Raw genomic sequence first — 12,804 nt, forward strand, 5'->3', positions numbered from 1 at the left:
GCATTATATCCATCTTAATTTGTGAGCTATGTTTCTAAAAATAAGTTTTCTTGTTCCTACTATAAACTAAACTATTCTGATCGTATAATGTTCTATATTGAACAAAACAGGACACTTGTTCAAATAAAATATGATGAACACACAAAAGCACTCAAAGCACAATAAGTAAACATCTACTACCCATTCTATAGAAATAAGTCATAAACCTACAAAAATTATCTTCATTTTCTACACAAAAAAGACATGTTACACACATCAATATTATGAAATATACAAATACTCAGCAATGATATACTAAATGAATAAACAATGTAAATTTAATATTACCTCTTGACCACATCAGTACCAAATACTGAAGTTATCACACCAGTAACATTTTTTAAATTGGGTTTGTATATATAAATATTTTAATAAATTTTGTTTGATTTGTCATTAAAAGTTACTATTTGAACAATTTTCACCACTGAAAATTGACAAAGGTAATATAAATTGCATTACACATAAAATTATTGTCATACAAAAAGTAATTAGAATTTTGTTACAGAACAGAATGCTTGCAATAACATTTTAGAAAGAAACTATGAAATATGTTTAATGAATCGATTTAAAAACTGGTTAAATTCGAAGATAATATTTGATAATATTTAAGTTACTCAGTCATACGTTCAGAAATATGCGCATATATATTTCTGAATGATTTTTCTAAGGTCAATACTTATAAAACCCATATTCCTCTGTACCAATATATTATTTTTTTTTATAATCAAAAACCAAATTGAAAACCCCTAGTACAGAATTGCAATGTAAAAATTGTAATTCTGTACTTGGGTTGTTCAAGTTGGTTTTTGATTATAAAAAATACAACATTTCTGAATATGTTTCAGATATCTAGGTTTAATCTTATTCAATTTTTTTTTTTGTGTCAATGTAATTAATAAATTGTAAGTAAATCTTACCAATTTAAGAGTAAAAGTCCATTTAAGTAAATAGCTATTGCAGAACAAATTTATATAATCAGCACATTTCTGGTCACATACCGTCTCAGAATAATCATTTTATTCTGGCATGTTAAAAACTAATGTCATAAAAATTAGGTTCTTCAATCGGAAACAAAGACTAATGCCACAAAGACCAGATCAATAAAATTAATGACGTTTGGGAAGACTGATGTAAAAAATAATCATAATTATCATATCATACATGTATGGCCTTTCTTTTTCCTGTTGTAATTACCTTTCAGATAATACTTCAGAGGATGAATGAGGATGATTATGTATGACTGTAAATGACTGTCTTGTACAGTCTCAGTTCAACTGAGATGTGTGGTCAATTGAAACCCAACCACCAAAGAACACCGGTATCCACAATCTAGTATTCAAATCCATGTAAAAATAACTGACTTTACTAAGACTTGAACGCTGAAACTCTCGACTTCCAAATCAACTTATTTGGGAAGACACGTTCACCACTAGACCAAGCTGGTGGGTCATATATGTATGGCCTATGAATGATTACATAACTCATATTTTTGCCATCAGTTATTTAGTATGATGGACTTTTTCACTTTTTTCTATACTGTAAAAATTTCTTATCTTCATTCAATATGTTTACTTCATTTTACATCCTCATCTGCTTCATGTATTCTAATTATGTCTTCTGTTATTGTTCTCATTCTCTATACTTCCCTAAAATAAGATTTATCAACCCTAGAAATCTTAGTGTATGCACTCTAATCATATCTTATTTTACAAAATTTGTCACAATTTCCTCTCCTTCAGTACTTCCTAAGTTCATGCTCTACCAAGCCTCAAAATTTCCAGAAACTCTGCATTTCAAAAATGCCTGCATTCTTTATTTTCTTGCCTCCCCTGGTGTCCATGCTTCACTGCAATAAAATGTTACACTTCATATACTTCTAATAACTACTAATGTTATGAAATTCTTTGAACAGTTTTTTCAGATATTTAATATTACTGACTTTTTCAATTTAAGTTTTGTTTCCACATGACTGAAGACAAAATTTATGGCTGAAAAAACAAATTTCTTTTCAGTATAAATATTCTTTTGGTGTATTCAATCCTGTTTATGATTTCATTTTTATTTTGTAATTTAACCACTCAAAAAATAAAATTCTGTCTTCTAGTACAATGTTATTTTCTTTATTAACTCTTACTGTCCTCCTTGTTTTTACTTCTGTTTTCTATCATTCAATTATCTCCTAGAAATGAATTTTCATTTATTACTTCTAATGAATTCATAGTTCAGGGCAATAAATTATTCTGAATAATATTTTATCCATAAATCTTTAATTTTTTTTCTGTTATTTTATTCTGTAGTAAAATCTTTCAGTTTCTTATTGCTTCTTCCTTATACATTTTTTAATCTTATTACTGTTGCCAGATACTAATGCAAATTACAAATAACTCTATTTCAATCCCATTTTCTTAAAATTTTAAACTTTCTGTTCCATATAAATTATCAACTGTTTCCAAAATCTAAAAATTCTGAAAATATATTTTTTTTAGATATGCTTGGTTAATGGTTTCAGTAAACTTTTTGTACACTATAAATAATCAATGTGGCCTCGTAACCTAATGCAATAATCAGTATAAAAGATAACAAAAGAAAAAATAATATTATTATAATTTAATGTACACAATTTAGCCTTGCATTTTTAAGGTCAACCCAATCTAATAAAATACAATATCACATTAATAAAATTTGTTGTTGTTATTCAAGATAAAAGACAAAAATGTTATCTTAAATATGGTATTTTTAGTGACAATTTATAACTGTATTATTAAAATATGCATCTATTTTAGGATACACTTTATAAACATTGCTTTGAAAACTTTTTTCAGCTAGGTAGTTTCATTAATCTACCTACAGTTTTGAGATTTTCTAACAGGAAACACACTAGCGGATTTTTCATTTTCAGTTCTACTGTTTTCTTGACTGTATTGCTAATTATTTGGGTAATTCTTGTTATTCTTGTTCTTGACTGAGTTAACTTAAATGTTTGAGCATTAAAAAAATGGGATTTTCTGAAAATTGAATTTCTGAGTATACATGAAAATCATTGAAATAATGTTTTTCCATCTGATTGACCTTGAATGGTTTGTGACTGTTCACTTTTAGCAGCAGTTTATAATTCCCAGATGAGTATATAATTCATTCTTAAATAACATATGTTCAATCATAAGCTGAATCTAGTTCTTTTGTATGCATGAATGGTCCATTGTTGAAAACTTCATGAATCGCCTAATTATTTTTCAAACTTTGATGGGTTTGTAGCATATGTACATTATTGCATACAAAACATACGAGTTAATGATTTTTTGGAACACAACTATACAACCATAACATCAGTTTTGTTATACCTGCATTTTCTTGTAATACTCTTTTAAGGAATTTTTTTAAAAACCTTAAAATTGAATCTTTTCAATTGAAAACTTGAATCATTTGCAAATCAGCCCATTAATGATTCTGACTCCATCAAACAGCTGAAACTTGCTTTGATGTTGAGAGATATACAGTTATATTATAGACACTTAGTTACTGTGATAGAAGAAGCGCTCTCTATACTTCTGTTTAGAACATAATATTGCATTCTGGAGGTCAACATACAAATTTTGTTCTAATCAATTGATCAACTTCATGTTTCTTATAAACTTCATTGCTTCTTTATCATTGATATGCTTTTCATGAAGGGACTCCTGTCTTCAGAGAAGTAAAGTTTTTTACGAATTTGAATCCTTTTTTTGTAACATTAAAGTAGAAGAAAAAGGAAACTTTCTTTCTAGAATTACCTCCTTTTTTGCTTTTTAATGTCAGGAATACACACTCAGTAGTAAACAAAATAAGATTTTGTTTCTAAGGTTGTATCTATGGTCTGTTCAGATTTTAATTTCACATCTTTCTCTGTTAGTGTCTATATCAAAATTACTTATTTCCAGCATTTTCTTCATTTTTTCAACTTTAGTCATCACATCACTATTACTATTTTATTCTGTTTCTGGGTACAGTTTGTAATATAAATTCATTATACTGTCTAACCACTACCTTTCTATGCAAAGTTAACGGTTTTCCTGGCCTACTCCTTGTGCATTTTCTTCTTTTAAGATTTATAAATAGGATTTTGGCAATTTATGTTTATATCTTTGAGAATAATATGAAAAGTCACTTTTTCATTTCTTTGATATAGTCCATGTTCCAAATTATTTCCTCTGCTCTTTCTATCTTTCTATGCCTCCATAAATTTTTAGTCTCTTTCTAGTCTCTAATAACATCAAATTGTTATTACCATGTATTGATTAGATCACCTACTTTTTCATAAATCCCTTCTAATTCTTCAGCTACTGCTGAAACAGTACTCATATAATCTGCATTACTACCATGAGATTGGGCTTTTGAACTATGGCAGAAATAATTTATTACTATATTTCTTATTAATATATTCTTACTCATTATTATCTCACTCTAATTCTGTTTTATTTTACTTTGTGATTATTATTTACAATTCCCCAACCACAAAACTTGCTAATCTCTTCTTCTTAATAAAGTAATGTTCTTCAAGACAAACACAATCTACAACACCTGCAATCCAAGAACTGCAAAATAGTAGCTCTAAGATTTGGGAAGCAAATTGTTTTCTAAATTTCTTTTTAGTTAAATTCTATAAAATCATTACTTTATGAACCAAATTCATAACTCTACACCTATTTCTACGAGACACATAAAAGCAACAGTACAAAATTATGTATATAATTTTTTTCTGTGATTTGTCACTTTTATTTTGATTTGTGTTATTAATTCTAAAATAAATAGAGATTTTATTGATGTTTTTTTGTTAATATTTTTATACATATTTCCTTTCTTATGTGAACTTGAATAATGATAAAACCAATGCATTCTGAATCTGCTCTTTTGTCATAAGAAATAAATGTACATTATTAGAACTGTATTTTTTGTTTTGTCACTTATTCTTATTATGTTCAGTTCATTGCTGAGTCATTTCCATTACGACTGAGCTTTGAGTTTCTTTGTTATTCAATGGAATGTGGAAGTGTTTCATTGGCACAACATTGGAGTTTACAGCTAGTTGAGATACAAATTGCTAGCCACAAAATTGTTTACCTAATCCAAATTGGGGAAATTCTTTACGATCTACATAAAAAATTCTAGATAATAGTGAAATAAATAAACTTGTGGAAGAAATAAAAAGTAATATAGAGTCTAACAGTTCTTCAAACATTCAATTTAATTTTTGATGATGTTTCCTGGACAAAATTATTGAGTTTTCTATCTCATATGCTAAGGAAAAACTAACCATAACTTTAACTTATCCAGACATGATAAACGTTTTTGGATTTCTTGTTCTGACAGGCTATCTCACTCACTCCTCCAACATAAAATGTACTGGAGTAAAGATCCCAATAAAGGCATACCTCTTGTTCAAGAGACAATGTCACAAAATAGATTTGATGAAATTAAAAAGTACATTGATTATTGGACACACAATACTAGATAATCAGACAAATTTTCAAAACTCCAACCATATTATAATGAATCTAATGTCAAATTCAGCCAATTTGGGGTGTTAAAATTTGCTCATAAAATTTCAATTTATGAGCAAATAGTCCTTTATTTTGGAGATCATTCGACAAAAATGATCATGAGAGAAAAACTAATATTATATTTTATCAACAGGAAATAAAATTAACCAAATAGCACGTAAATCACAGTTAGTTTTGTCATTACTTCAATCAGAGAAAATTGGAAAACCTGACATAAGCGACAGAAATTTACTGTTAGGGTACTGCAGTAAAATGAGTTTACCAGACAATGTACAAAAAGACAAAATTGACCATATAATAGACAGAAATGAAACTAAATGCAAGCTAAAACTGTAAACTGTGTCATAGACAAACTGTTTTAAAAGGTTCACAATGCAGCTGAAAAGTAAAGTGTAAAATTATTAATACAATATTACAAAAAATAGTGTGAACTGAAATTATTATTAATATTTATTACTAGTATTAACAAAATTATTTTACATAATGATCAGTCTTATATTTACTGTTTACATCATTTCCCAACATAGCATTAACGCAACATTGCAACTCACAGTGAATACCACAGGTCGTAACTAAAAAACAAAATAAGAGTTTCCCTTTCCTGTCTTATTTTTTAAATCTGAAAGTAAAGATGTAGATAAAATGAAAAAAAAATCATGAAAAATTTGTAAATTGTTCTTTTGAAAAATGGATTAATATTAAAATCTCCATGCAATTAATAGCTGAATAAACTATTAAAACAACCATCATTCATTATTTCAGTCTGACCTTAACTTAGATCTTCCTGAGTGGACTGCAAAAGTATATCCTGAACCACTGACTAAACTTGCAGCTAGATCGTTTATCCTCAATGATTACACGCCTGAGCTAAGAAAACTAAAAGGAGGTATACAAAAAATATCATTATTATTACTTAACTTTGTATCTCACTTATATACAATTTCATAGTTCATATCAGAATAGGATACAGAAAATTAAAAAAAAAAAACATTTGTCGTCATCATATACGCATAAATCAGAAAATTTCAGCTTATCTGCATGATAAAGTAGTTCTTGCATTTATTAGAAAGTTTGCAAATTTGGTTATCAAAATGAATATTGTTCATATACAAAAATGTTCACTTCACCCTCTTCATAATAAAAACAAGTATGACTACAGTTTAATATTAACCTGTACTTACTAAGCGAATCAACACAGCAACTTGAAATTTCAATAAATACTTTTGGCATTAATGTCTTAAATTCTATCATATATTAAAACTAGCATATTATATATATTTTGGCAGTAACACATTTCTCCCTGAATGTTCTAATTTCACTTATGCTACCATTTATTTTCATCAAATTCTCTCTTTCACCTATAACTTCTTTTACTCTCTCCCTTTCACTCTGTCATTAAGTTTTTTAATCTTTCTGTTTCAACTCTTCTAGTTCTGATCTGTAATGTTTACTCTGCTATGTGCTTTATGTATTCTGTATCTTTTTACTTACACAGAAAAATACATTTGTAAAGTTAACAGTACTTTTTTTAATCTTCCATTTTGTATATATATTATTAGCCAATTTAATTTAATCTTCAAATAATGTACATAATTTCCAAGGGCCTGATTCAATAAGTTTTTCTACAATTACTAACTTCAAACCAATGTTTCAAAGTACAACAATTTCTATTTTCATTGTTTTTAATGTTTTCCACAATATTTCCAGCTGGTTTTATAACAAAAATCTCCAGAATCCAGTATCTCTAGTTTTAAAATATACTTCCAGGAATAATTTTCTCAGATATATAAATAAAAGAAATTAATTACTTTCCAAGAATTTTAATTTTTTTTTAATTATGTTTATAATTTGCACAAAGCTAATGTACATTTCAACTTGAAGAAACATAGGTTGTGAAAAAAACATAATAAGGTATCAAAAAAAAGGAAAATAATAAGGCTTTAAGATTTAAATTTAAATTATGATAATAATAATCAAATGATTATTATAGATAATTCATATTAAAAAAACATTTTTTCTCACATGAAATTCAGATTTTTTATATCCCTGAGAACAATTCTTTCAAAAACAAATCCAAATTTAAAAACTGTTTACCTTACAACAGTCTGAATTCTCCTACACAACAATAATTTTTTGAATATCCTTTCTACACTATCAAAGGTATCCTCACACATCAGTTAACCATATTTATTTATTTTTATTACTAACATTATTTATTTTATTTTTCCATTTGCAACAGCTGAAGAATTACTTAAATTATAATACTCTTCTTATAATATGTTTACGAAAATTACAACGTAGACAAAAATGAAACAAGAGTTTAAAGCTAAGACCTGTACTGTGTAACAGGTGTTAAAACATCGTACAATAACATAATATTAAGACAATAACTAAGTACTGTCAGGCAAAAATTTTTTTTTTTAATATTGTAGGTTATTTTTATACTTTTACTTTCTACAGTTGTCATCTGCTGCCGGATTCAAATTCAGTTAAACCAACTATTAAATTTCAAAAATAATAAAGTTTACAGAAACAAAAGATGAGTTGTTTGTAAACAAATTCAGTAGTCTTTCATTAATTTTAAGCCAAAAAATTTGTTCAGGATTAAATGCTGACAAAATGTCAAATTGAAGTATACGTACATTATTGAAATTTTAGACTTTTTTTTATTAAACTGACACAGAATAAATATTAATGTAATGTACAACTATATATGAAAGCCTCTATATTAATTCATTTTTGACAATCCACTTAGTTTTAACATTTTACATTTTTAATTTAATAACTATAAAATGACTTTTAAATAACTAAGATGAATTTCAGGTCCACTTCTGAAAAGAATATTAAATACTTTCATAGCCAAAGCTAATAATACACTGAAACCAGAACAACAGCAATTGCATCTATATGCAGGTCATGATTCTACAATTGCACATTTATTAAGTGCTTTAAATGTATGGGATGAACAACTACCAGAATATAACAGTTTAATTTTATTGGAATTACATGAAGTAGATAAAAATCAGCATGGGTTAAAGGTAACTTAACTTTTCATTAATAATTATAAATTTTAATATTAATAGTAAAACCTAATCATCTACTAAGCTGTTATTCATGTGTAATTCAGATTAATTTGCAACTTTGTTTGTTTATGCAGGTATTAACTTGTTTTGGCTTTGTAACAAGATGGTTATCATCAACAAATCTGTGCTAATATAATTTTGTGTAGATGTTTGTAGTTATTAAGTATCTGTGTGTGTTTTATGTGCTGCAAAAAGATTTATGCTGATACTATAAGGCAGCCCACAAGAAGACAATCCGGTTTTGTTTTGTGAAGTATAATAATTTTATTGTGTAGTAATAACACCAGCAATAATATCAACTGATGTCAGGGAGAAAGCAGTAACATCAGTCAGTGAAGTTGGCCACTAGACTAACAAAACACTATAATATAAAAACTTAATTTTTTTGACAAATTTAGTTTGGTTTGACATTTAAAGAGTTCATTATTTTAAATAAATAAGTTTCATCTTGACAGTATGGACAAAAACATACTGAATAAAAATTCTAACCGTTCTTTTTAAATACGTCAAAAATATGATTGTAAAACAAGTTTTTTTTTGAAGATTACAATCTGGACTTCTCAGTGTTATTGCAGATGACACTCATCCTAAAACAGCAAGGAAACTCATTTATTGTGTATTCAAATAAGATACCAGTCATCAAGACTGCATGTTATTATAAAATGATTTGCAGAAGCCTGAATCTGGTGTGTTGTGGAATCTGTTGTTTACATCAGTGTGTGTGTGAATGTCTGTTTATTTTGCTCAAAACAGTATTTAGTGCAGTCATTGTAGTTTAATTTGTGCTCTCCTGAGTTGGTGCACTTAACAGCATGAGTTATGTTGCATAATCTTGTGTAGTTTTTTCATATAGCTTTGAAAGCAACACAAAAACCTTCTTTTCTGAAAATGCTCGCATTTATGCAACATTTTTGTCTGTGTATGTTAGCATTTGCATTTTTTTGTTACAAGAGGTGATTTAGCTGTTTTGTAATTAAAATTATAACCAGTTTTCAGTAAATTCTAGTCAAGTTGAGCATTTCAGTATTTTCAAACTCTCCTGAAATGTAAATTGGGGATCTAGTATGTTACAAGAATAGGGCATGTACAACATTGTTTTTTGCTGCATTTCAGTGGGAATATATATTCATTTCACAACAATAGTTTGCTTTTCATTGTATAACATAAATATTATTTCCAGAAGTAGAATATTTCAGACTGGCTAGAAGGTAAACCCATCAGCAGGACTGGTTTAATGTAGTATTTGTTGGAACTGAAAACGTTTTGCTCTGTTATGATAGCATAACAGTTACGATTTCAGTCGTGTGTGTATAATGGCATATGTATAATGGTGTATATATACATATAATGGTATCAGTATAATGATATATTGTGTTTTAGAGTTTCTTTCAGTGTGTTGCTAGTTTCTTGAATGTTTGTTAGCATATAGATTGATAAGATGCAAGTATAGGGTTATATGGTATGTATACATGTTTGATTTCTATTAAATAGTTTTGTGATTTTTATGTAGGTACCTAATGAACTGTCAGCACATTTAGATAGTTAGGGTAGAGGAACTGAATTGTTGAACATGAGTTTTAACAATTTTAATTCCATTTTTCAAACAGGCTGAGAACTAATGAAGAGAATAATTTGTTTATTTACAAATGTTTAGTAGTAATTCTTTTTCACTGATAAATAACTTGTAAGTTTGGTATTTTGTTTATTATACTTTAACGGTGCTAATTTAGTATACTGTGTACCACCACAGTACATACGTCTACCATACCATTGGCTATATAATTTTTATATTTACTATTATGAGGTTAGTGAGTAAAGCAAGCATTAGGTTAAGTTTGGCTGCCGGCCTCCATGGCGTGCGTGGTAACATCTCGGCCATTCATCTGGAGGTCTCAGGTTCAAATCCTGGTCAGACATGGCATTTTCACACACACTACAAATTGTTCATATCATCTGAAGCAGTACCTAACGGTGGTATAATTATACACAATCTGTATATAATTTATATTGTTTACTATTTAAAAGAAATTACGTGGGACGCTAATCGCATATAGTTGGAAAGATGCTACTTTAGACCTGATGATGATGGTAGACCGCATACTTAAATAGCACCACTTTAATTTTATTATCAGTTTTACAATGTACATTTTTATTCATTATGTACATTTTTATAAACTTACTTACCTACCTACAGCTTTGTGTACTCATTAACTGATGTTAAATCAGCATTAAATCATGTATTTTGTTTAAAATTCATTGAATTTTTAACAATTTTTATTAATGAAAACTAATTTTTTTTTAATTATTTCCCAGATATTTTTTAGAAACTCTACAACACAAGAGCCTTATCTTTTGAAAATACCTGGCTGTGATGAGATATGTCCATTAGAGCAAGTAACTCTCGCTACTAAAAATGTTATTCCTAGTGATTTGAAAGAGGAATGCAAGCCAAAAGATCCTAATTATGAACCTACAGATACACCAGAAATATAACAATATTTTCTTAAATCTTTATTTATGATAAAGAAATATATATAGAAAAGAATTATAAAGATTTCAATCTACTGCTAAAATGAAAACTACAAATTAAGACACCAAAAAAATTTGATAAAGCATTTCATAAAGGTATACATACTTTTTTTAGATATTGAAAAATAAACTATTACTAGTAGTTGCTGCAAATTTTCACAAGAACTGAAAACATGTATCATGCTTCAAATTTTATTTTTAGGGTTTGTTCTGCAGATTTGGATAAAATTTAATTTATAAAGAACACAAAAATTTTAGTCTGTGAATCTGGAATTTTAGATGTACCCCAAAAATCACATCTCATTTTCTCACGTCATAAAAAATCAAAAGGTATAAAATAGATCATTTCTATAAAATAGACCAAGTATCAAGGATAACTTTTTAAGGAGACCCAAAGATAAAAATCAGAGAAATCTTTTTTTCTTATGTTAAGTCTACATAAGATTTTGTCTAGTTTTCTTCTGAAATATTTTTTATAAAATGTTATATATCTAACGATAAAATGTTAACTACAAAAAAAATATCTTCTATATCTTCTAAAATATCTTCTAGTGTTAAAAACATCTAGATATGGCACTAATTCAGAAAAAACCAATTTGCCAGCAAGATTTATAATAGAAATAAAATCTTCATTTTTCTATTAACATGATATAAAAAATTAAACCTATTATTTTGAGATATCTTAGATCCATAGTTTCATTTTAATGGCCTGAAGGAAAAAACATTCTCTTTTGATATAAACAGATGTTTTTTCATCGACTTAAAACTCTTTTATCACATGTGCAACAAAATTTGATGTTTGGTTCTATGACTCCATCACTAGAGTTGAAAATATTTTAAATATTCATTGTCTAAGATCTTCTTTTTGATGATAAACTGAAATATTGGAATACTCTCAAATATGCTCTTCCTTCAGAAAAAATAAAAATACAAAGTAGCAGAAAAAAATTGTTTAGGCCTTTTCTTTCCAATGGGCTCCTACACCCTAAGCTTCCAATTTAAAGAAATTTTAAATAATAAAATTTTACTTTTCAAGTATGTTGTCTTCAAAAAAAATTAATGGTGTAGGTAAAGGAGAGGTTTGGAAGGTTTTCGTCCCTCCCTAACTGTTCATATGCCCCCTAGTCCCCTTCAAGTATTATTAAGTCTTATTTGAAAATGTGTTCCACTGCATGATAAAAATTACAATGTATAATGCTGCCCAAAAGTTTTCACGTTTGCACGGTCCTCTGACCCCCATTGCCAGCTAGGTTAACAAAAACTGAAACATTTAAACTTTTCTCTTTCAAAATGTTTCTGCCTTCAGAAAAAAACTAATTTAGGAGGTTCCATTTTCTTGCCCTCAAAAGGCTCACACCCTCCTAAATCTCCACAATTTACAAATATTTAAATATTCAAAATTGGATTCAGTCTTTAATTTAGGAAGAACAAAAAGAATTAGAACCATTCTTTTGTCAAACTCAACTCAGGCCATGGTCCTACTGTGGTACTTTCTTTTCTTATAGAAAATACCACAAGGGGCTACTTTTCCCTGTGATTTTTTCAATCACATTTTGTAATTTTTAAGTTAATTTTTTTCTTATCGTGTCACAACAACACCAGTCTTTAATAAATAT

The 12,804-nt window shown here is 27.9% G+C and overlaps 2 protein-coding genes across 4 annotated transcripts in view; one reads left to right on the plus strand and one right to left on the minus strand.

Moving 5' to 3' along the window:
* Positions 1–12,804, minus strand: part of LOC142325080 (pyruvate dehydrogenase E1 component subunit beta, mitochondrial-like) — a 37,372-nt gene that overhangs the window by 23,698 nt on the left and 870 nt on the right. The gene's annotated exons all lie outside the window — the stretch shown is intronic.
* The window catches only part of LOC142325067 (testicular acid phosphatase homolog), a 34,384-nt gene that overhangs the window by 18,328 nt on the left and 3,252 nt on the right, over positions 1–12,804 (plus strand). For both annotated transcript variants that reach the window (XM_075366388.1, XM_075366397.1), the window contains exons 5-7: positions 6,339–6,462; positions 8,400–8,614; positions 10,973–11,284. In XM_075366388.1, the coding sequence (XP_075222503.1) occupies positions 6,339–6,462; positions 8,400–8,614; positions 10,973–11,152 (519 nt within the window). In that variant the 3' untranslated portion in view covers positions 11,153–11,284. The remainder of the gene's footprint in view (positions 1–6,338; positions 6,463–8,399; positions 8,615–10,972; positions 11,285–12,804) is intronic.

This window comes from Lycorma delicatula, chromosome 1 (genome assembly GCF_047948215.1).
Source record: "Lycorma delicatula isolate Av1 chromosome 1, ASM4794821v1, whole genome shotgun sequence".
Classification (NCBI taxonomy): domain Eukaryota; kingdom Metazoa; phylum Arthropoda; class Insecta; order Hemiptera; family Fulgoridae; genus Lycorma; species Lycorma delicatula.